We start from the raw sequence: 25809 nt of genomic DNA, 5'->3' as shown, positions 1-25809 counted from the left end.
CACCAAACAGATCAATATTACTCAGACTTGCAACCTTCATCATGAACGCGTTTAAAATACGCAGTGAGTGGGTACAGTGAATATGAGATATTGCACGATCTTGTTTTATGTGTATGCTATTTTTGTTGTTTTTGTCGATTGCTTAAAAAAATAGTAATAATGTTTTGTTTTTTGAAAACGTTAATGTGATGCTATGTATCTGGGATGCAACGATTATGCATATAACTGCTTGCAGATTTGCGTGTGAAAGGGCATGTGAAGGGATAGATGGAGGGATGAATAGATGGATGACGGATGAATGGTTGGACAGACAGGCGGATGATTAGATGGATGGAGGACAAAGGGACATAAGATGGATAGAAGGATGGATGGATGGATGGATGGTTGGCTGGATGGATGGATGGATGGATGGACGGAAGGATGACAGAGAGACACGAGTGAAGTGCGACAGAGACTGGATTTTGTGCTGATGCATTACTGTCCTTTTTCAAACGTTTTGCTGTTGTAAATGCCTGTTTCCACTGTCGCCATGTCGACTGTCATTACGATGATGATGATTTTTATTATGATTAATATCACTATGATTATTTTTCATGAAGCATGAATGTTGAAACTTTGTACACCCCGAATTGAAATGGGCCCAAGGCCTAATCAATAAACCATCCAGACTCCAGACTCTCTCTCTCTCTCAAGGACAGATTGTAAGAAAAGGCGTAGCCTTAAATCTTAATCCTTGTTAAATAAAGTTCAATTCAATTCAATTCAATTCAATTCAATTCTCTCTCTCTCTCTCTCTCTCTCTCTCTCTCTCTCTCTCTCTCTCTCTCTCTCTCTCTCTCTCTCTCTCTCTCAACACACATACAGGAAACAGGTGGGACAGACGAACAGATGGGAAGACAGACAGATTGACATACAGGCGGACGGACAGAAGAAAGAGACAGACGGAAGGTCAGAACCATAATAAGCAACTAAAATATGGCAGAATCATTTGACTTTTTGGGAACAAGAAGACATTCTTTATAATTTATCATATTTCTGTTTCAACACAAAACACAGAGGATCCTGCAATTCTAACCTGAAAGTACCATCAGCACAATTATTTATTTTTTATGATCTTATTACATTCTTAGAGCAATTAATTTTAACGAAAACAGAAAGTGATAGTAATGGCTGTAAACGTATTGTCAAATAACATTTTTCTCCAAGAAAAATTAAAAGCATTTAATCCTCCTCATTTACGTATCACATATCTGTCCACGATTGGTTTAAACAAGATTTTATTAATGAAATACAGGGTGGCATGTATACCATATAAACATTTGTGGCCACACAACAAGCTAAGCTTATATTAAAGGCTGACATAGTCCTATTTAATAATTTTAATTACTTCCAGGGCTTTTCCCATCGTTGCGGGGATGTATAAATTAAGCTTCCTGCAAAGTTTTAGGTTTGAAGTCCTTACCAATTACGAGAAATTCTTTTATAAAGTTTATTGCTATGTTTAGCAACAGTTCTCCAGGACTTGGGCTATTTTTAGACCGTCAACACAGACAGTACAGCTTCGTCAATCCCCGCGTGAAGGAAATCGCTCACCTTCCACGTGCAAAACGTAGTGACTCTATTGACACGCCAGATTAGCGCGGTAGCGTATTGTGCTAAGCAGAAAAGCGCGCTTTTCTGTATTCTTGTTAACTTCGCAATTTCCGGAAAACATCCACTTTCACTTTGAGACTGTTCTGCCATTCGACACTATCAACACCACATTGCAATACTGAAATAATTTTTTCTGTGTTCGAAAGCTACAGCCAATTGTTATTATATCCCCTTAGGTACAGTTTTATAACATTATTGGCACATGTAAACAATAGGAATTAATTAATGAACCGCTACGAAAAGGGCAGCCTTTAAGTGTGGTTATAAATATGTACATCTAGATAGGAATTGTTATTTCACGTTATGTCAAGGTCATAGAATCACTCATACCCTTATGAGAACGCAAGACAGACAAGATACAATTTTTACACACACACACACACACACACACACACACACACACACACACACACACACACACAAAGGACAAAATGCAGCAAAAAAATTAGAGGATGTGACAGAGGACGGGAAGGACTGCAATATCGGGGAGATCCCGGGGGGGGGGGGGGGGGGGGATGGGGAGGGGTCAGAGAGACGATTAGAGACTTTCACAGACTTGCTAGATCAATGCTTCTGCAGCAGCAACAAATTTAATTTACATTGTCGTACAAACTAATTAAGCTGAGGTTAGTCATGTGAATACACAGAAAAACCTTTAATAAAAAGATTCACTCAAAACTTGACCTTCAGTATAAACGTAAAACAGCATGACCTGCCAATAATCAAACACGGGATCATTGACATGGTGACCACAGGGTAATCAAAATCTATCACTTAACCTTATAAAGCTGTCCACGATTCAATTTATTTGTCTGGCTGATCTTGTCAAAAACAATTTCCTTTTTTTCCCCCTCCTTATTCCCATACCACAGCAAACTTCATTTGATGTTTACACCAACAATGTTCTGAGTCTTTAAACAAACGATTTGAGAAATAAACAACCACTTTTGACCACATGATCAGTTACAGACCGAAACTTATTGAAACAAAAACGTCAAAATGTTCTCTTACATTATAAAAGAGAGTAATATGATAACGCCAACAAATCCTCCCATTTATTTGCCAAAACAACCAGCGTCTGGTACCTATGACTGCAACCAAGAACACATGTTCCTTCACTCTTCATTTGTTTCTGCTATCAATAATCCAATAAGCTGTTTGATTAATCCATACTAATTCTGTAATCAGTCATACGTTTATCTTAAGCCGAAGTAGCACACAATATGCAGACTTAAATGTGGGTGCGTTTAATACGTATAACTCGCGATCAAGTAAGATTGTTATGAGCCACTGTGACTTGCAATGATCCTGGCTCGGAGCGAAGATTAGACTGTGTGCAGAGAAAGCAAATCAACTTCTCATCGATTTTCTATTGGTTTTAGCAAGCCATCCGTAACATTTGTTTGAGCAGGTCTTGCATAAAAACGTACCGGAACTTCAACCCCGACCCCGTATAGGTCCACAGGGACAAGAAAATTCACCTTCCAGGATTGCGGAGTCGCGGCCACGGTTGTATTAACAAAAGATAAGTTGGTAAAACAGAAATTGTCCCAAAGGGCTGCACAATGGCCCTGGGAGTGTAAACATTTCCCTATAGCGCTTATCATTTTGCCAGGCAAAAGGCTCGAGCGGGGAGGAACGTGTGAAATGTGGCACAACGAGAGAACAGAAAGTGATAAAAGAGCCGTATTTAAAAGGTAGAGGCTACTGTTACGCCTTTTTCAAGTCGTAAGTCGACTCAGAAATTCTATAGTTACGGCATGACGTCATTTTACTGTCGTAACCCGCTCACTGCAGGCTTCGGTTACACCTTTTCCACGTCGTAGAGTCAGTCGGCATAATTTGATTACGGCGCGGCGTGATCCCACGTATCACTACAGGGACATGCGGCAGTTACGGCATCAGTGACGCCATTTTACTGTCGTAGCCTGCAGGCCTACTGTAACCCGTGACCATTTTGAAGGGTAGGCCACTCACCTGCACGTTATCATTTGTATAACGATTTGTGCAATAGTGCATCCTTTGAACACTTGGGTGGAGGGGGGGAGGGGGGGGGGGTGGGAGAGAGAGAGATGGATGGATCACCATAAAGGAAGAGAGAAAGAGAGAGAGGGAGGTGGGAGAGCGTCTGCAGGGTTCGCGACGACCGAACGTAGAGCTGGACGAACGCGTTCGTTTCAAAGTCCGAGATAACTTTTTGCAACCTGTCGAAGCCGGACTCGATCGTACTTCCTACTCGCACAACCACTACTAATGAACTGTTGAACACGTCTGTCCTCACTCGACCCACGCTTTAAAATGGCCCCCCAAACCGGATCAAACCGGAAGTAGAGCGCGGCCCTGGCGGGGAAATGCTTTGTGGCGTAAGCAAAGCAAAGAAGGGAAAAGTTACGGACGGCGTAAGTGTAGCCACTGCGTATTTAAAAAGTAGTTTCTAGACGACTGCGGGGGAAATGCTTGCCTTACATTCAATACAAAAACTTACTCGAAATCGACAACAACTAACGTTATACTAGCTTAAACATTTCAGGTAGATATACAGGAAGTTTAAATACCTTGACTCTGGAATATGAAATGACAAAAGAAGGTTATGAACGAAGTTTAAAGTTACTTCAAGTCCGAACCGGTGCATGCATGCGTTGAGCTTGTGTGTGTCTGTAAGATCGGGGACCAAAAGGAGAGAAATAAAAGTACGAAAATATTCAGCTTTTAACACACAATATTCTTAAACATAACATCGTCACCTTGAGCAGACATCCTGGCAGAGGAAGTCGACCGTCTCAGGGTGGACAGAACGACACAGCTAGTATCGAAAGCGGTAGCTTTGGAAACAGCGTCACTACCCACAGTCCTCCGGGGAACGTTTTCAACCTTTCGTAATCTCACCGACTGAAGAGTTCTACAGTGTCAAAATGGCGGACGTACCACAAGATGCGCCTGAACGTGAGTTTGTTTTCTAGAATAGAGCAATCTGCTGTGCTCTTATGTAATGACATGCGATCAGCGCCTTTCATTTTGTTTCCGTGAATATGTTCTTATGATGAGCGGCATGCAGGCCTCGCATTTTATGCACAGTCTTTTATCTGACAAGTGACATCATCGTGGTTAATTTTGCTGTATCAATGTGACTTGACAAAATCTGTCATGTGCCTGTATGAAAACATTGAAGATTATATCATTCTACGCCATACGATTTAATAGGCCTGATAGTTATAAGATATAGATCTACCATACACATATATCCCAGAAAGTTAATGAAGCGTGTGGCATGAATAACGCAGTTGCTAACAAGTTGTCTTTCTGAGTTTCTCCCTCTACCCCTCACTGACTCAGTATCTCTGTCATCACCCTGTGCAGCCAACGCACAAACAAAAACCGAAATGCATAGACAAAAGGGGGGACAAGCATTGACATTGAAAATCAGTATTTCCCATCTTAAGTAATATTAATAACATGCTCCTCAGTTGCCCCTCTCCTCTTTTTTTAGTTTCTTTTCTCAATTGTTTTTATTTCTTAACTAATATAATTGTTTGTGTGTGCATTTAATAAGTTTAAGCCAGCAGAAAGGAGGACGAGGAAAATATAAAGCAGACCTACAACACACAGCCGACTCTTCTGCCTCAGATTTAACTTTTAAGACGGCACTGACAATCTCATCTTGAATATTAATTATTATGAAACATTATGTTTCTGTTGTTGGGATGCAAGGATAATATCTCATCATGCTTATTATTATCATCATTTGCTTGGCTTCCTGGCAAGCGGCCAAACATTCCATCAATATAAGTTTTTGTAACTTATTGTTTGTCTGTGCATTTAAAAGACTGTTGGGTCGATATATATTTCATTTTGTGATTGTACGTATTGTTTTGTCAATAACAAACATTCCATCAACTTACCTTTTTGGGGTTTTTTATTCATCATGCTTACACATTTTTAGTCTGTTCTGTATGAAAAACAAAATAGGGCCTAATTTTAACTCATTGTCTCCAAGGTACGGATATATAATATATATCCGTACCCACTCATAAATGGCTTTATCTGACCAGGTACGGATATATGGCCTTAAGTCTGAAATGGTGTCCACAGCTGAAATAGCTGTGCAACCTTGGCTCTAACCTGATTTGTACATCAAAGAAAAATAAAATCCTTGTAAAGATTAATGAGACTTGTAAAAAAAAGTATGAAGTACACACCTAGAGAAACATTGTGTGCTCAGTTGTTGTTTTTAATGAAAATGTCGCCATTATCTGAAGTCAGCAGCACTACATTTTGGCCATTTTTTGTGACATGACCTTACAGCATATTGAAACATGGTCTACTCTGTCATATTTATGGGACAGAATGTCATGAATGACTTTTCACTGAGCCAGTAAAACTCAAATGTACCTTTGACAAAGAAAAGTTTTTGAATTTTGTCAGTGAGCCTGCAGAAAATGGGGAGACAAAATTTCACAGAAAGTTCATAACTATTTCCGTAAGACTTCATTTTTGTTCACTGATCAGCTCTAAATAATAATTAAAGATCGAAACCTGATATATTTTTGTAAAAAAGTATTTTACAGTATGTTTTGCAGAGGTATAAAACATAAAAAGGGTTGTTTGACTTGTTTTTGCATGTTCAAAAGTAGTTTGAAGTTTACGTGCAGATTTTCTTGTGAAAAAAGAGTTATGAACTTTCCAACCTTTTGCCTTATAAAAAGAGTAAATTGACTGGTTGGGGAACACCTAGCTTTGTAATGCATTTGGATCCACTAGCAGCAGTCACACTGAAAGTTTGCATCAAGTTCATTCATTGGTGTTTGAGTAATTGAGAAATAAAAAATTCTTGTGAGAAAGTTATGAACTTTCCTGCTATCTCCACTGAGAGTGTTTTTTGTCCTTAAATGCTAGCCATGAAAGTTAAGGTTGTAGTGGAACAGCAATTTTGCATATAAAAGTACATTAGATTTAGATACTAAGCAATTTTTGTCACTAAAGTCAAGCAGTATGCTTTAGTTAGCCATTTTCTCTGTGTCCTGCGCACTATTTTTATGTGAGAGTTACTAACTCATGTCAAAACCCAAAATATATGTAAAATGACTATTTTCAGTTTCCAAATTACACTGTACCATGATTTTCATCACAAAAAGAATCTACTGGCTGCTGACTGTTTCTTTCTGAAGTACTTAGCCGTTTTGTCATGAAGTTCATAACTTCACATAACTCAAGCTCATTTTTCAAGGGCGTGTTTAAAATAATGCATTGTTAATAGCAAAAGAGTACATTTGACTTTATCTGGACATTTTGTAAGAAGTTTTCTGAACATCAACCCTCAAAATTACATTTTGATAATTCCAGCATGAATCTGGGTTGACTGCACGGTGTACATAACTTCACATCAACTGACCCTCAGCCCCACGGTGTGAAGTTATGAACACATGCCATGAGTATGATTTATACACAATAATTAATTTACTACACTAAATCACTACCTCAAATGATGTGCTGCTCTTCTCCAGAGTAGGCTGTTACAGTTTGATGTCATTTTTATTTTAATTTACCAGCAGATTTTAGTACGTAGCTTTTCAGTTAAATAAATGATGTGAAGTTATGAACACACAGTCAGCTGACATAAACACTAACTAAATAATGATTTCGGTAACAGTTTTCATGACTGAGTTTGGTTAAGTAAATCATTAAGTTGTTTAGAATTATTTGCAAGAGACTTTAGTTAGTTATTTTAGTATAAATGTGTGATTGATGTGAAGTTATGAACTTTCACAAGTTTCAAACAATTTGTTTTATTTTGGCAATTAAAATCTGATTTTGTAATATAAGTGCAGCTTTAGCTTATACTATAACTCTGTGTTCTCAGTTTGTCATTGTTTTGCAAATATATTATACAGTAACTGTACTAGAGACCAACATAACAAAAATTCTTGTGAAGTTATGCGCACACTCACATTTTATGATTTTTGTTATCGTTTGTTTTCACAAATGTTTTACTTTTATTACTTAGTTGTATGTTGATTACAAAGAGTAGCTGGAGAGAAAATAAGATGACATATGCACTTTCTTACTTTGGTTTGAATTAGCCATAGTTTGTGATGTCACGGTGTGAAGTTATGAACTCCTAGGACATTCTAAAAATACTTTCAGTTTCTGCCAACTCTTTGAGTCAGACAAACATTTTGGTGTATTGAAATCCTTTTGATGGTACTTTTCAAGCACATTTTGCACAAAAACAGCAAAATTGTAGATTTAATGATAACTTATGCCAATATTTGCTGTGAAAAAATTGTGACAATATTAATTTCTATAAATAATACAGATAACCCAAAAATCTTCTCCACACTTCATCTTCAAAAATTACCTTCATGTTCCAGCTCACCTTTTTCAGATTAAAAAACAAAACAAATTGTTTCCTGCCTGTATAAATTAAATTTATTATACCAATAAAAGTAAATTATGTGAAGTTATGAACTTCCCATTAATGGAGTTCACATCTGCATCATGCATGGCCAAAACAAGTTTAACTTGCTTGAAATGCAAAGTAATTTGCTGTAGCAATTTGCTCAGATGTCTAAAACAGACCCAATACATGTAGCAACAATGATTTAACAAGTCTAAATTTTGTGACGGTGTGAAGTTATGAACTCCTGCAAACTTTTAAACCTGAATCTGTGAAGTGATCAAACATGAGTTTTCTTAAATCATAGCTGTTCCTTGCGTATTTATGCTCTAAAATACATCTCTATTTTCAAAACAAAGAAAATGTTCATTTTTAAAATTGATTTTGTATGTCACAAAAATGGACACCTATTCTGACTTTGGGCCATATATCCGCTCAGACTGTTAGCTTCAGTCGCTTCCTGTAACGTCCATCTAACGCCTGCATTCCAGTGTGTTGATACACAGTTTCTACACAGTTACTACAATTCTGAGTGACCTGCTGCAGCACAGCTGGTCTCGGCTAAAAAAAAATTGGTCAACATAGGTGGGGTAGAAAGTGTTAACCATGACTGAGAAAAGCTCAGATCATCAGTGATACATATTATATAGTTGTTCCTAAACAAACTTAGAGTTACAGACACATTTTGATTGACCAATTTATGTTCTTAATCTCATGCAGACTGCCCAGGGACAGAGAGTGATTCAGCAGGAAAATCTTCAGCTTGCCAAGGTTGCCCAAACCAAACACTATGTTCTACTGCACCCAAAGGACCCGATCCAGGTACAGAACGTGTGAACTAAACATTTTGAGCTGAAAGGGAACGCTTTTCAGGCACTGAAAATGTTAACTACCACAAGCAGGGGTGGGACTTTTCTATCCTTGGCACAAAGGGTCAAAAATCCCAAAAATAAGGCCTTAATTTAATAAGGCCTTATTTCAGGAAATAAAGGCTTATTTTCAAGAAATAAGGCCTTATTTCTAAAATAAGGGCTTATTTTTGTATGGGCTTATTTTTTTAAGGCCTTATTTTTTAAGGCCTTATTTTTTAGAATAAGGCCTTACCAGAAATAAGGCCTTATTTTTCTAAGGTCATATTGAAAATAAGGCCTTTAAAAAATAAGCCCATAAAAAAAATAAGCCCATGAAAAAAATAAGCCCTTATTTTTTCGCCTCTCAGTTGTATGCTGGTACACAGAGAGAGCGGCGTTAGAGAGAGAGAGAGGAGAGACACAGACAAACAGACGGACTGACAGACAGAGGGACTGACGAACAAACTGACGGACGGACTGACAGACAGCTCAGATAGAAAGAAAGAGAGAGAGAGAGAGAGAGGGTGTGTGTGCGTGTGTGTGTTTGTGTGTTGTAATGTCTTTATGTGTCTAGGTTTGTGTGTGTGTGTGTGTGTTTGCAAATGCGTTCGGGTAGGTAGAGGTGTACAGGAGAGTCCAGGTGCGACAACCAATTTCAACCAGTGTCATAATGTTTATCGTTTGGAAATGTTTTCTCTTGTTCCATTCATTATCTCTTTTCGCGCTCATGCGCATATGTGCGTTCATGAGTGTGCGTATGAGTGTATGTGTGTGTGTGTTGTCGTCTATATGTGTCATTAAGTTATTGTGTGCTGCTATTAGGGTGAGCAGTAGTGATGCGCAGAAAAATAATAATAAATATTTTCATAAGGCATTATCGAAAATAAGGCCTTATTTTATTAAGGTCTTAAAATAAATAAGGCCTTAATTCTTTACGCCCTCATTTTTAATGACTATAGAGATTTAAGGCCTAATAATTATTTTAAAAATAAGGGCTTATTTTTTTAAAGCCTTATTTTTGGGATTTTTGACCCTTTGTGCCAAGGATACTTTTCCGCGAATCCGCGGATTTCCGCGAACACAACTTAGGAATTCTGCTGGGGTAATCTATTTTTCCGGGTTCCATTTCATCACAGTATCTATAACTTGTTGACTGAATGATATGGAAAGAAGTGAAGATGGAACAGAACACAGGAGGCTTCAGAGTTAAATTGTGCTGACTGAAAACTCCTGATAACTAATAGTCATTTTGAGCTTCAATGCATTGGGGCGTCATTTGGATCATACTTCTTCTTCTTCTTCTTCTTCGTTCATGGACTTAGACTCTCACGTTCACTCATGTTTTAAGCACGAGTGGATTTTTACGTGTATGACCGTTTTTACCCCGCCATTCAGGCAGCATACGCCGATTTCGGGGGAGGCATGCTGGGTATTTTCATGTTTCTATAACCCACCGAACTCTGACATGGATTACAGGATCTTTTCCGTGCGCACTTGGTCTTGTGCTTGCGTGTACACACGAAGGGGGTTAAGTCACTAGCAGGTCTGCACATAAGTTGACCTGGGAGATCAGAAAAATCTCCACTCTTAACCCACCAGGCGGCAGCGACCGGGATTCGAACTCACGACCTCCCGATTAGGAGGCCGACGTCTTACCACTGCGCCACTGCGCCCGTCATTTGGATCATACTATTGCCAGTATTGGATTATGGATATGTACATGGTTCATTATGTTAGTATGCACCATTACAATGTTACCATTGTTGTGTGAAAGTGTTTTTTTTGTTTGGTTGGTTGTTGTTTTTTTGTGGGGGGGGGGGGGGGGGGGGGGAGGAGATTGTCTTTTTTACCTGATCCAAACGAGTTGAATTTTAGTCTCAGAATGCACCAGATTGCACAGATTTTAATGTACCATTAAGCATTTACAAAAATTCGGAGGAGCATGCCCCCGAACCCCAAGAAAAAAAGGGATTTCCTCGTTTTTCATCACAAGAGAGTCCCACCCCTGACAAGAAAGATATATAATTGTAACAAGCAAGTACACCAACCGTCTGCAGAAGAAGGGCAATAGTAATTCAATATATTTCTCAAATGTAGGGTTGCAACCTTAACGTCTTCAGAATTACAACTGTTTCTTCACAAAAAAAGGGGTTTATAAAGTTATAAGAAATGCCACAACAAAAACAAAAGGAGTTACAATGCATTCAAATGAACAAACTATAATGATCTTTTAATATAGTGAAAAGTCATCAAAAGATAATGTTTTAATTGTTATTTCAGTTATCCTCGAGATCCAACAGAAACTGGCATCAGTTAAGCACAAGATAATGGTGGTGTCAGGAAAAGGTGGTGTAGGGAAGAGCACCTTCACTGCTCACTTGGCCCATGGCCTGGCTTCATCTGATACAGTGCAGGTGAGACTTTGTGTGATGGGGTATTGTGCATAGGATGTTTTTGCCTGCAGTGAGTAAAATAGCGGAGTGCTTCATCAATTTATAACTTCAGCATTTGTGTGGTGAAAGGCTAGAAAGTGCACCCTTCCAGGTTTGTAAATGACATGCCAAATTTCACGTTAAATTTGAGGCGTACAGGTCAAAGAACGGCTGAGCTATAAGCTACAGAAGGCGCATGTGAGTGCTTCATCACCCATAACTCTAGTATTTGTGTGATGAAGGCTAGGAATTACCTCCTCAACCCCCCCCCCCCCCCCATATAGAGGCAAGTGTCATGCCAGATTTCAGACAAATCATCCTAGAAATCCCAGAGGCATAATTGATCATAGACTGTGACAGATGCATTTTCATATTTAATTATAATGTTTGTGTGATTGTATGACAGTGTATTTTTCTCTCTGGGGTCTTTGTTGTTTTTGCTGCTTCTTTTTGTATAAATTTGTTAGCGGCAGTTTGTTGTGTGTGGATGTACATGACTCGGCATACATAAATACTACAAGTCTGCATTGATGTTTCTCTGTTTTTTTGTCGCGGTGTTTGACTTTAGGGTAAGATATAGCACGAGCATCGTCTTTGGTTTGAAAGATTGTGAGGATGGGACCTCTTTCTCTGTCGATCTACACTTCGGCTGGTAGGGATTGAAGGACTCATACCACATAGACAGTGCCATACAAATTATTCATTCAGTCGTCTTGGGGGGGTCTTCTTACTGCTCCACATAAGCATGGCAGTTGTGGCAAGTGGCCCTTAATCCAGGCAATATCTGCTGGGCAAGGTATGCAAAGTCTTGTGGTCAAAAGCATGTCACATTATATGGGGCACAGAAAATCCTCTGTGAGAATGGTAGAATAATATTTGTGATCAGTTGTAAAGGAGCATTAGCTGCTGGTGGAGTGTATACTCTAAGAAATATTGCAGCAGTATTGTTGAACCCTCCTTTTGAGACCTCAAAACATAATGAGAAAAACAGGTTTTACAAGGGAGGGGTCCTGAAATGGAGGTCAATATACTGACATTATGCAAAGAAAATTTGAAACGGCAAGCTTGTGAGTTGCCAGTGAAATTGACAGCCAAAAATTGTATTTATGGTCATCATTATTTACATTTCACGGTTGGTTTAAACACAATTTTATTCAAAATACATGACATGAAACAATTGACAAAAATGCAGCTAGGACACGAACTCAAGCAGATGCTTGACACATTTGTAACATTTCACAGTTACAGGTTTCAAGAGCAGCATAGATCGCTGTGCGCTATCTTGGTTGATCCCCATTATTATTGATGTACGTGTACAGTAGTAAGTAAAATATGGTCATACAAGCAGAGAAATCTTGTTGAAGGACTTTTGGCACCCTGATTGCAGGAGTGACTACTTGTTGACCTTCTCATGGGTAAGTGTCAATACAGTACTTTGCTGACCCTGAAGAAAAGAGAGATAATCAGTACCCTATAAGCTTAGGGGGCCTAGAGTTGTAGCCTAGATAATGAACTGTTGTACATGTATCAGGAATAGAACAGACGTCTTTCTTTCTTCTGTCTTTTTGTTCGTTTTTTTTTTTTACTGTTAGTTTTCCTTTTTTTGTTTTTGTTGTTGTTGCTCACATTTAGCAAGGATGAAAAAAAAAATAAAGCAAACATCACAAAACTACCACTAAATAAATCAAACTGACCAACCAACCAAACCAAATAAGTTACCCGTACAAGACCTGTGATTTGGTTTATTTTCTGTTTGTTTTCTTTTCCTCGGTGAAAAAAAAGTAGCTGACTCCTTCAGCCCCAAATCTTTCAAACCCCTCTACCCACCTCCCCCTTTGACTCTCTAGTTTCACACCTATCTGATTGGATGAAAAGAAAGAGAGAGTCTGTCCTGTGACTTTCCACACACTAACACCAGCACCACCTGTGTAATGAAGGTAGAAAGAAAGAGTAAGCACTCTGCTGAGTGAGTGAGAACCTGTCTGGGTGGGGAAAGAGAGAGGGGGGGGGAGGGGGGAGAGGCTCCTTGACAACCGGTGGGCCTCTACCTTGGCAACCAAGCCCTGATTGCACACTGTATGCACCGGCTTAGCAGGTCACTTTGGCTTGTCGGTCACTTCTGTGATCTGTCCAGTGGTTTCAAGCACTAGGGCTGGGGAAGGGAAGGATTGGGCTTGGCATGCTTTTGATATGTATGTACTTGTATATTCCATGTGACTGGTTTTGATAAACTGATAGGCTTAGTAACAGTGGAAACTGTCCTTTGCTGGAAATGAGGGGGGGGGGGGGGGGGTGCAGTGGGGTGAAGAGGTATCAGGACTGAGGAATGGAGATGAAAAAGAAGAAGGGTGGGGGGGGGGGGGGGTTAGTGGGAGAGGGATAAAGAGAGGGGATGAAATATCTAGGGGTAGGTACAGCATCCATACTTGTAGCCACAAACTCCCTTTCTACTCACAACCTGTCAACATGCATACTTGTGGGTCTGTGGTGGTCGCTAAATATGAGGAAGGGTTCAACAAATTGCCAAACTCAGTCATGTGATGATGCAGATCTGCAACAGCTATTAATAGATCTTTTAAGAGTCATGCAGTCATCGAGCTTGTTTCAGTACTTTATTGGTGACAGCTGTATCATTTCATTCTGATATTATGTTGGCTTTGAAGATATATATATCTTATTATATCTTATAATATATATATTAGGTTCTTGTGATGTGATAAAAACCAAAAACCCAGGGCACATTTTTATCATGCTGAAGGAGAATATCATAACAGGTGCCATGGTTAGAGGCAGTAGACGTGGCTAAGGTTAATGCAGTGAAATCAGCTGAGGCTTTTGCGGGGATTACCTTATTAGCCTAGGAAAATGAAACACTTGTGTGGAACCTTTAGAAATCTTATTTAGACTGAGTGCAATGTTATGCATAAACGGACTTGAAGACAAAGGCAATGAATGGCCACCTTTTCTGTAATACCTTTTGAAATATCGTCATAATTAACTTTAGCTGAATGCACGAAAGAAGACTATTACACTGTTGGCATTCATAAAGAAAAATCAATCATTTCAAATGTCTAGGGGGGATTACCAGTAGTAGTTAACTTAGACTTTAGAAACTGTAAACTCTTTAATTATAAATATGTGTGCCCACAACATTTGGTAGACAGCTAGTCTCTGTGTTCGTGTGTCCATGTCTGTACAAAGCCTTCATGATTTTAGTCCATAAGTGGGTGTGGTTCTAAGCTGGGTTCAAGTTGATAACGTCAAGGAGACTCACAGTACCCAGGCTATCAGGCAGTATATCCAGTATATTGGTACAAACAGTGAGATAAGGGTGTTTGAGTTTATTAGCATCCACTCCCCACTGCTGTTTTGGCAAACTTCAGTGGTGTTAGAAATGGCTAATACAAATCAATCGCAGAGCTTTTGCTCTTGTATAAAATGTACTGCCCCCCCCCCTCGACTACACAGACACACACACAAAGCCATTTTACATGTATTCAAATTTTATTTGCATTTGTTTTGAGTATTTATCATTCTTTTGGAATTCAAGGTATCTGTCACAGGAGTCTCTCAGGACAACTGTCTCTCAAATAAGGGTACTTGTACCTCCAAAATCAACCTGACCTAATGTGAAATGTTATCAACAGGTCAGGTTACGCAAAATTCAACCATTACTGTAAAGGAGGAAGGTGTAATCAATGTATATTGGAACCCATCCCCATTTCACATTTCCTCTCTTTTAAGATTTTGCCTTTTCAGATTTTCTGTTTATAACTTCTGTAAATTTACTTACATTTTAAAAATCACTCGTTTTTAGGCCCCAATTTTTTTCAGATTTTTGGAGGCCGGTCAGTTCCACTGTAATCCATTCATATATGGGGGTTGTTAAATTAAAGCTTTCTGGATTTGAAGAAGGTGGGATTTTGTTTCTTTGCAGGTTGGTGTGCTGGATGTCGACATTTGTGGACCATCCATCCCAACTATCATGGGACTAGAGGGAGAGCAGGTCAGTGAGTGTGTGTCTTGTCTGTTTGTCTTGTCTTTCTGTCCCAGTCATTGTCTCCATCTACCATTGTATGTCTGCTTCTTTGTTTGTGTCAGTGTGTATGTCTGTCACTCTGTGGTAAGCACTGCTGCCCATTTATCTTGCTTGTTTAGTTTGGTATTGGCAGTGTCAGAGCTTTAACCCATCATGAATGTGGTTGTTGAATACAGGTCCTCATGTTTGCTTTCAGTCTGTTGCAAAATTCATTGATGTAGGAATGAAGGGTTGGTTGGTGTAAGATCCCAGAGACGTCTTGTACAGTGCTAGAAGTAGAAGAGTCTATGGCGGTGACCTACTGCGGAAGATATGAATTATTTATCACAGATTGATTATGGACAGTCATGGGGAAGTCTGACTTTTTTTTATCATGATGAACAGTAGAACAACTTTGGGTTCTTCAGAGGGAGGGAGGGGGAAGGGAGAGAGAGAGAGAGAGCTAGCTGTGTGAATTCCAGAGTACATGATTGTATTGAATTAATGGACATGTTGGTGACTGAAGTGGTTGGCCTAGCACTAGCAGAACCCTGCAAGACAGGAATGTGTTTTTTGGCTTATTGAAATATGTGCATTTAATATCATATTCTTACTCCGAATCACATTAGCATTGAGTCACCTGAGATGCTTATCACTGAAAAACGCTTACCCGGCTAAAGAATTTAAAGGGAAGCAACCCCATCACCAAAACGAAAGTGAAAGTAGCTTTGGTAATGGGCCAGTACACCGGGAGTTACCTCCCATACGGGTGTATGCCACGTCACTTCCTCTAGGAACACGTGCCTATTATCATACGTCTTTTTCACCTCGGAGAGGACGGTTCACTTTTTGACGCTCTGTGGCTGACCTTGTGTGTTTGAGTGACACCCGCCGGCCACGTTACCCAGCTTGTCTGCTCGCCTTGCCTACAGTTTGGTGAGCTCGTTCCCGTTTGTTGTTGGTTGTTTGCGCTGTTTCGTTACTGTACGTTGTCCGTTTTTTACGGACTTGTGTGTCAGTGACTTGCGTGTTTCGCCACTTTGTTGTGTGAGTTAGTTAGCTAACTCGTGTGACTTTGCTAGTAGCTCTGCGTGCCCTCTTTCTGTTTGGGCAAGTGTAGCTTTAGTATTTTGTTGACGCGTAAGCGTGTGTGTTTACTGTGTTTTCAGTCGTTTTGACTTACGTTTCAGTAAATCTTTTTACTTTGCCACGTGTTGTTGACGTTTGTGTCAGTGTCTTGCGTGTCGCCATTTTGTTGTGTGAGTTAGTTTTCTAGCTCGTGTGACTTTGTTTGTAGCTCTCCGTGCCTCTGCTTGTGGGGCAAGTTTAGCTATAGTATTTTGTTAACGCATTAGTGCGTGTGTTTACTGAATTTTCCAGTCGTTTAGACTTATGTTTCAGTAAATTTTTTCGCGTTGCCACGTGTTGTTGTCAACATGTCTGATTCAGACAAGCGCCGTGGCAAGTCGGACCCCAAGGGGAAAATTAAGGCTAAGTCTTCCTCTTCCAAAGCAACGTTACTTGTTACAGACCAAGAGCGTAACACTTTGTTGGCTGTACCAATTTCGGCGCCTAGCGCTGTTACTACTTCTGCTTCTTTTGCGGCGCCTAGCGCTACTGTTACTTCTGCACCTGTCTCTACATCGGAGACTTCGTCTTCTTTGTTAGCACCTGGACAAGGTGCGTTGGTTTCCTCTCTGTTAAAGTCACTGGTTCCAGAAATCCGCAGCTTGGTGCAGGCAGAATTTCAGCGTTCCGTCGCCAGCAGTTCGGCGTTTCCGGCATCTGGCAGTGACGTCCGGGCATTGGCTTCCGTGTCTTTGTCCTCCACTTCCGGCTTGGAGCAGCGTCCTCCCTCTTCAGCGTCGGTTGGTAAGCAGAGCTGGTCCGATAGCCCTCGTGAGGCGCCTGGACGTTCTCCTTCGGGGGACAGCTCTTTCGCATCGGGTCACGACCGATACCTTGCTGATCTTTCATTTCCGGCGATAACCTACGAGGCCCCGGACTTGTTCGAACAGCGGCGGCAGTCGGTTTCGACTGCCGCATTTCCGGCACTTGCCGGAAGTGATGATCCGTCCGCTCCGGCACGCTACGGCGGTCGCGGCAGGATGGAGTATTCACTGACTTCCGGTCCTTCCGGATCGCGAAGTCAACCAGTGCAGTCTTCACTTCCGCATTTTGCGGTTCCGTTGACTGCACTTCCGGTTTCGGCCGGAAACGCTTCTTCCTCTTCTGGTGGTTCCTTCCGGATACCAGATAGTGGATTACAGCGTGCGCCTTCCGGCTTTCAAGCGCCTAGGCTTGAGCAGGCATCACTCCACTCAGTCGGGGGAGTGACGTCAGCTCATCCAGCTCCGGTTTTTGCGGATGGTCGTCCTGCTTACCCTTTACCTTCACAGGGTTTTGGGCGGCAGGATGACGTTAGTGCTCAGGCTTTTCCGGTTTCCGGTTTGCCAGGGCATGCTTCTGCTTCCGGAACTGGTGACTTCGGTCATGGTTCCACGTGTGACTATTCTGATGCTCCATCAGTGGTCAGCGAGGAGTCGCGGGGCGTGTTTCCGTCGAAGCTCAAGTCTGTTCTTGACGTCGCGGCGGAAGTAACGTCTCGTTATTTTCCTGAAGGGGTGGTGGCTGCGGACTCTTCCGCATCATTCGTTCCTTCTGCCATGGCGGACTTCCGGCCGGCACAGGAGGATGTTTCTTCCTTCCGGTTCGCCGAGTCTCCGTCAGTGGCTTACCAACTTTCGCATTCACTGGTTCGTCCAGCACATGCGGGGAGTGGTATTCGGCCAGTGCCTGTTCCGTTACTGCTTCCTTTTGGTCCAGTTCCGGAATCAGCTCAGCAGTGGGTGGCTTCAGCTGCCCAAGCCTCTTCCTTCGTGCCTACGGCCAATAGGAAGCTTGGCATGCCCAATCAGAGCCAGAATTGGCTGGCGTCTTTTGCACTCCCTAGGGCTACCCTTCCGGTTTCCCGGGAATTGCTGCCTCTTCTGACTAAACCGATCAAGCGTGATTCGGTTTTGCCGGTTTCCGAGGCTTCCCTCCTCTCCGCTGAGGAGGTTGGACGTCGGCAGATCGAACTGTCCTCCATTGCGGAGACTCTCGTTCGGGCTCTGTCTCGGGCATTGACCGATTCGCTAGTTCCTTTCACTCTCAGTGAAGAACAGAATGCGGACGATGTCTCTGCGCTTTTGACCGCATTGGCCAAGGTCAATGAGGAACAATTGCGTCTTTCCTCCCTGCAGTACACCCAAGCGGTACTCTGCAGGAGGGATCTCTTCCTCTCGCAGTCCCAATTCACGGAGCTGGCTACTAGGGAGACCTTGAGAGTCTCCCCGGTCTCAGAGGAGTCTCTCTTCTGTCCGCTGGCACTGGATGCCAGACAGAAGGAGATTCAGTCAAACAAGGACAGTCAGTTCCTTGACTACACTCTGAAGGGGGTGAAACAGTCTCAGCCTTCTAAACAGAAGCAGGCTCAGACATCGTCTAACCCCAAGCCAGCTCAGAAGCGGCAGGCTTCGCCGGCCGCTCGTGGTGGGAAGAAGAGGACGGCATCGGGGAGGGGGCGTGGCGGCTCTGGAAGTAAGCCACACCCCCAATGAAGCGCTCCCGATCTCACCTCCCTCCCGCCCTCCACCTTGGTGATGGCGGGAGGCCCCTCCCGGGCACTTTCTCGTTGGATGTCGGTAGTAGACAGCCAATGGATTGTGGGAGTGGTGAGTTCGGGCTTCCGTCTACTCTGGCGGGAGGAAAAGGCGCCTCTTACCCGAGTGCCTCCGCGGTTCAAGCCCCCCTTCTCGCAGGAAGCACGTTCCGTCTTGCAGTCGGAAATTGCCTCCCTGGAGCAGAAGGGCGCGGTGGAGAGAGTTCGGGTCCACAGCTCCCTGGGATTTTACGGGCGTCTGGTCGCTGTTCCCAAAGCATCAGGAGGATGGCGTCCCGTGTTGGATTTATCTCTCCTCAATACTTTCTTGAGGGAGATAAAATTCAAGATGGAGACGCCAGCCTCTGTCCGAGACTCTCTCCGCCCAGGAGACTGGGTGACCTCGATCGATCTCACGGACGCATACTTTCACATTCTTATGCATCCGACCGACCGGAAATGGCTTCGTTTCCGGTGGGGAGATCAGATCTACCAGTTTCGCGCACTCCCTTTCGGGCTGTCTCTCGCACCGTGGATTTTCACCATGGTGGTGAGACAGGTCTGTGCACTGGTGAGGTCCCAGGGTATCCGTCTGCGGGCTTATCTGGACGACTGGCTCATCATGAACCAGTCCCAGAGCGGCTGTTCGCAGGATACCCTGACGGTTCTTCGAGAATCCAACTGGTTGGGGTTCTCGATCAACCGGGTAAAGTCGGAGCTGACCCCGTCACAGACATTCACTTATCTGGGGATGTCTTTCGACACGGTCGCTTGGACTGTCCAGCCTTCTCAGAGAAGGGTGGACAAGCTCCAAGCTCAGATTCGCTCCACTTTACCTCTCCTGATGGCTTCCATCCGCTCGCTCGCCTCCATCTTGGGGCAGATGGAGTCTATGGCTCTTCTGGTTTCACTGGGCCGGGTCCACAAATGTCCGCTTCAGTTCGCGCTGAAGCCGTTTGTGGACTCTCCTCTGGTGGACTGGGACGCCCTCATCCCTTTGCAGGGATGGTTCCAGTCTGCGACCCTTCCGTGGTTGCACACGGAGTGGGTCTGCAGAGGTGTTCCGATCGTCGTGCCCCTCCCCGACCTGGACCTCTTTACAGATGCGTCCAGGGAGGGTTGGGGGGCACATACAGATCTTCAGACTCCTCCCTTTCCGTTACTCAGCCGAGTAATCCGGAAAGCGGAGATGGAGGAGCCGGCCCTTCTTCTTCTGGTCGCTCCTCTGTGGCCGTCGCAGGTCTGGTTTCCAGATCTTCTTCGGCTTGCCCAAGGGCCCCCCATTCCTCTCGCACTCGTGCGAGGGGAACTAGTGCAGCCCCGAACAGGCATTCCACACGAGGAGCCCAGTCTTCTGAAGCTTCACGTGTGGAAGTTGTTCGGGACTCGCTGAAGCGCTCTGGGGCGTCGTCTTTGACTCTGGACTTGGTGGCTCGCTCGCATAGAGCGTCCACCTCTTCAGTTTATGCTTCCCACTGGAAGGCATGGACTGCCTGGTGTTCAGCTAGAGGGGTGAGTTTGGTGGCTCCGCGCTCTATTCAGGTCGCTAACCACCTCTCTTTCATGTCTTCACAGGGCGCCTCAGTCTCCTCGTTGAGGGTCCGGCGCTCCGCTATCTCGGCGACTCTTCAGCAGATTGGTCGTTCTGTTCGAGTCGGGGGCGTTATAGCTGCAGTCATTAAAGGGGCTGCTCTTAAGGAAGCTAAAGCTCGTTTGCCCGCTCCCAAGTGGGACTTGTTTTTAATCCTGGAATTCCTTCGTTCTGCGGATTTTGAGCCTTTAAGCGAGGCCAGTCTGTTCAATGTCACTCGCAAAGCGCTGTTTCTCCTTTTGTTGGCTACGGCCCGACGGGGTAGCGAGGTCCACGCCCTGTCGGGTCAGCCTGGAGATATCTCCTTTGAGCCGGACGGTTCCGCATCTTTGCGTTTCCGGCCTGTTTTCCTGGCCAAGAATCAGTCTCCGGGGCAGGCCTCTCCGCTGGTTAGAGTTAAGGCTCTGACCAGCGCGTTGGCCCCGGGTGACCCCGATTCGGTCAATTGCCCTGTGAGGGCACTTCGTCTGTACTTAGCCCGGACTCAGCCGATTCGGTCTAGTTCTCAGAAGTTGTTGTTTATCTCTCTCCTTACTAGGCGCGAGAAAGATTTGTCGAAGGTAACGTTGGCCCGGTGGGTGTCCTCGCTCATCAAGCAGGCTTATGAGTGGAGGTGCACAAAGAGGGGGGGGGTTATGCCCTCCTTGCCACTTGACTCGGCCCGAGCCCATGAGACGAGGGCGTGGGCATCCTCTCTGGCAGTTCTGCGCTCCAGACGTCTAGAGGAGGTGCTGACAACTGCGTATTGGCGTTCCGAAGATGTTTTCATAAACTTTTATCTTCGGGACGTCACAGCTCTTCGACAGGATGGCTCCAGAGGCCTTCCAGCGCTCATAGCAGCAGGCCAGTTCCTGTCCAGAACTTGATGGTGAGTTTTGATTCATTTCTAGCCCACCGCCTTGTTGATGTTATCTGCTAATGTGATTCGGAGTAAGAATATGATATTAAATGGAAAATTTCCTAAATAAATTATCATTTAATTAATATACTTACCCGAATCACATACTGTATTCCCTCCCACCTGCCCCGCTTATGGTTTTAAGATTTTTTAAAGCCGTATGATAATAGGCACGTGTTCCTAGAGGAAGTGACGTGGCATACACCCGTATGGGAGGTAACTCCCGGTGTACTGGCCCATTACCAAAGCTACTTTCACTTTCGTTTTGGTGATGGGGTTGCTTCCCTTTAAATTCTTTAGCCGGGTAAGCGTTTTTCAGTGATAAGCATCTCAGGTGACTCAATGCTAATGTGATTCGGGTAAGTATATTAATTAAATGATAATTTATTTAGGAAATTTTCCATTTATTCCTTTTGTAGGTTCACCAAAGCTCATCAGGATGGTCCCCTATTGTGAGTATGACATTAATTTATTTTGATTATGTTTTTTTCTTAATTTTAATGGTATGGTTTGCCAGTCATTCCCTTCTGTACTGGTTTGACGGTTCTTGTTGTACAGACACACAGGGCACATCAATGCTTTTCCCCCTTTATACATGAGATTGAATTCAGTAGTGTTTTTTCCTATATTCTTCATTCTGCAATCATGTCCTGAATTGGTTCGGACATACAGCTTACAGTCATGATAGCAGTAGAGCTGAGAAATACACCTGTGAAGATGTGCATAATTGACAGGGCATGACGAGATAGTGTGTTCAGCCCACGTTTTTCCTGCCACCCACAGCGTCATGCTCTGTTCTCTCCCAATTAATTTTTGATCACCAGAAACGAAGGAGTGTGGTGGTTGCTATGTAGCAACCTGCTTCTAACAACAGAGAAACCCTTCTGTCCATTGTATCCTGTGGTTTTCTCCTTTGTATGTTTTGCGTCTATAATTCACTGAAGCAAAGTGGTTTGAAACTTTGGTTTCCTGTTGTTTTGTGGTAAAAAAAATGTTTGAAACATTGATCGAAAAATGCTGTTACAGTGAAGGATTAGGTGTGTCTTGATTTGTTTGCCCAGACTTTGCTTTGTGATGAATATTCCTGATTGTGTGTGTGTTGTGTGTGCATGCATGTTTGCGTGTTTCTGCCTCAGTGTGCATGCTATATATTGGTCAGTATAATAAGAGGGACTGCAGAAGGTGTCCTTATACGGGAAGGGCCATACACTGCACATTACTCTACAGGTTGGCTGCTTTCTGTGCAGAGGAGGAGTTAAATTCATTTTGTAAATGACACCCAGGTCAATATGTGAAAGAAATGTAGCCAAACATTCTCACTCTGCACAGAGAACCCACAGGATGTTGATTTTTGGTATGTGTCCAGGTGGAAGAATGTGCTTATTCATGTAAAAGCTTGGACAGATGTGTTGTGGTTTACATGATAGTTTTCCTCCGAAAGCGGCGTATGGCTGCCTAAATGGCGGGGTAAAAAATGGTCATACACGTAAAATTCCACTCGTGCAAAAAAACACGAGTGTACGTGGGAGTTTCAGCCCACGAACGCAGAAGAAGAAGAAGAACATGATAGTTTATGCGAGAATGAAGGTACCTTTAAGGATCTTCTTTAGATGTAAGTATTGTTGATGTCATTGTTATAAAGCTATTAAGTGTATATAATTATGTTCAGTTCTATTAATGTTCTTTTGTTTTGTACGACAGTATGTTACTGACAACCTGGCTGTTATGTCTGTGGGCTTTTTGCTGAAAGGACCAGAAGATGCCGTCATATGGAGGGGTCCAAGAAAAAATGGTCAGTGTAGTGCTTCTTTTGTTGGAGCTCAGAAGAATGATCAAGTTTTGATTAACAGCAGTTGACTGCTGTACACTCTGGAAGAATGTGTGTTCAGGTGTGTGCATGTTTCTGTGTTCATCTGTGTGTCTTTTTTTTTTTTTTTGTACAAAAAAGGGCAGAAGAAAACTGTTTTTACTTGGCTTAATCCTTTTCAGATCACGCTTTGAAATTTTCTGTCCAGATAATGAGGGTTTTGAATGACTCGTATAATATGTGACTGTTCTTGTTGCATTCTGCAGGTCTAATCAAACAGTTTTTGCGAGACGTTGACTGGGGAGAGTTGGATTTCTTGCTGATTGACACACCACCAGGCACCTCTGATGAACACTTGTCGGTCGTACAATACCTGAATGGTGCTGGGATTGATGGCGCTATAGTCCTGACAACACCTCAGGTATATTTATGTTCTTCATGCTCCATGCTGTCAAGTACTAATTACACTTTAGATGGTGAAATAAACTGATGACATTAATTTTCATTTTGCAATTTGATCATGGTCTGTGTGGGTTTTTTTCAGGTTAATTACTTGCCATCTACCGAAGGTGCTTTTGAAAAGTAGCTTAACATTCACGGAGCTAAACTTTCATAATCTTTATGAGTATTGGACTCTGCATCTGTTATGTATTGACATATTTGCCATATTATCTATGTATTGTGGTAAAAGTACTCCAATAAATACAGGGTCACGTTGGTATTATCACCCCATTCTACAAGATGCCTTCTCCGCACCAAGCTTATGTGAGTTATGAAATGAAAAGACAAATGTTTAGATGAGATGTATTTTCTGTTTCAGGAAGTGTCCTTACTCGATGTGAGGAAAGAGATCAACTTCTGTCAGCGTGTGGAACTGCCTGTCATTGGAGTGGTGGAAAACATGAGCATGTTTGTTTGTCCCAAATGCAAGGTGGGTTACACAGTTTTCTATTTTTCAACATTGTTTTCACCCACAGTCATCTTGTTGTTCAGATCTTTTCTGTTTATAACAAACATGCATTGTTGCTTTTTTGGAATAATTTTGTTCTTGACTTTGTGTCTACTTTTGCAGCAGGCACCTTTTCAAAGGCTTCTCTTAACTCTTCACATGTACATATTTTGATACTTCAAGGGGGAAAGGCGGAAGGGTTAAAGAATCCATAACCTCAGTTCTCTGCTAAGGCATTTAAGTGACAGCCAGGTAGAAATCAAAATATTGATGGGACACATTAGGGTAGTGACATTGGATTTCTTTCTTCTCTCTTTTCAGAAAGATTCTATAATCTTTCCGGCAACCACTGGAGGAGGGGAGAAAATGGCTGCTGACTTCAACATCCCCTTCCTGGGTAGACTTCCTCTTGATCCACGAATAGGTCAGTATTTGAACATTTTGTTGACTGAGTATGTTAGTGTAAGAGTTTAACTAAATGAATCTCAACATGACAATAGACTTAAGTGTAGCATCTTCAGGAGTCTCCTTTATTTGATTAAGGGTGCATTGTTTTTGCTTGAGCACAGGGTGAACAATCAAGCAGTTTTCACTTTGCACAGAATATGAAGGGATACACCTGTGTGTTCTTGCAATCTCACAGAGGATTTGATGATGAATGATTTTTTTCTCAGGAAAATGTTGCGATGAAGGCAAGTCCTTTCTGGAGGAAGTGCCTGACTCTCCAGCTACTGACGCCTTCAAAAGCATCATAGAAAGTAAGTGAAGACATGAAACCTGTAGCTTCTGTCCCATAAAGACAAGACAATTCTTTATCTATCAAGGGTAATAGCATAAACTGTGATCTGATTTTTTTTTTTAGCTGGCCCTAGTCCTAAGAGGGATTTTAATCTACTATGCTAAAGAATAAACAGAGAATTGTTACATGATCACAGAATATACTGTCCATAAAAAATGCTGTCTATTAAGGAACATCTGTTCAGTCCAACCAAGCTTTTCAATATTCTGGTTGGAGTAACACTTTTCTGAAGGAGAGTGGCTGCTGGATTTTTTTTTAAACAGAAGCTCAGACTTTTCCTGGCTGCAAAGCCTCAAATGATGCGCAAGTCACTGTGCAAGTAGTGGCTGGTTTATGAATTTCCCTTTACATAATAAACCACATAGGTAAGCTTTGACAAGATCCTAGCTCAAGAAAATAACCATGTTTGTTATCTTTTTATCCTCAGAGATCAGAGACTACTGCAGCAAGCGCCCGGTAAATAAGGATACAGAGACAGGAGAAGCTGCAGCTCAGAGCTGAGAACCAGCAGTGATCTCTTGCGGAATTCCATCTTGCCTTCAGGGATTGTCTTACACCAAACACTAATGGTAGCTGAGATTTCTTCCTGTGTTCAGTGTTTCAAATCTTTTGCATTTATATTACCTCAGTGCATCATGTACAGTGGTACCTGTGATGACATGACGCCATTGGGGCCAGCCAAAAATGTCCCCACAATGCAGGTATGCTGTCATGGCAGTTATATTCTGGTAAAGATAATAGACTGGAGGACAACAGAGGGTGTCTTTTCTTCGG

The 25809-nt window shown here is 42.6% G+C and overlaps 2 protein-coding genes across 3 annotated transcripts in view; one reads left to right on the top strand and one right to left on the bottom strand.

Moving 5' to 3' along the window:
* LOC138959428 (tektin-3-like) overlaps positions 1-4551 on the bottom strand; it is a 26864-nt gene extending 22313 nt beyond the window's left edge. For both annotated transcript variants that reach the window (XM_070330911.1, XM_070330912.1), the window contains exon 1: positions 4398-4551. In XM_070330911.1, the coding sequence (XP_070187012.1) occupies positions 4398-4410 (13 nt within the window). In that variant the 5' untranslated portion in view covers positions 4411-4551. The remainder of the gene's footprint in view (positions 1-4397) is intronic.
* LOC138959429 (cytosolic Fe-S cluster assembly factor nubp1-like) lies at positions 4409-25809 on the top strand. Its single transcript, XM_070330914.1, has 11 exons — positions 4409-4596; positions 8768-8869; positions 11179-11312; positions 15268-15336; positions 21900-21932; positions 23182-23272; positions 23554-23708; positions 24108-24218; positions 24558-24660; positions 24911-24994; positions 25463-25809. The coding sequence occupies exons 1-11, from the start codon at positions 4566-4568 to the stop codon at positions 25534-25536; spliced, it is 987 nt and encodes a 328-aa protein (XP_070187015.1). The 5' UTR covers positions 4409-4565; the 3' UTR covers positions 25537-25809.

This window comes from Littorina saxatilis, linkage group LG2 (genome assembly GCF_037325665.1).
Source record: "Littorina saxatilis isolate snail1 linkage group LG2, US_GU_Lsax_2.0, whole genome shotgun sequence".
NCBI classification, from domain to species: domain Eukaryota; kingdom Metazoa; phylum Mollusca; class Gastropoda; order Littorinimorpha; family Littorinidae; genus Littorina; species Littorina saxatilis.
This window is presented reverse-complemented; position numbering and strand designations above follow the sequence as displayed.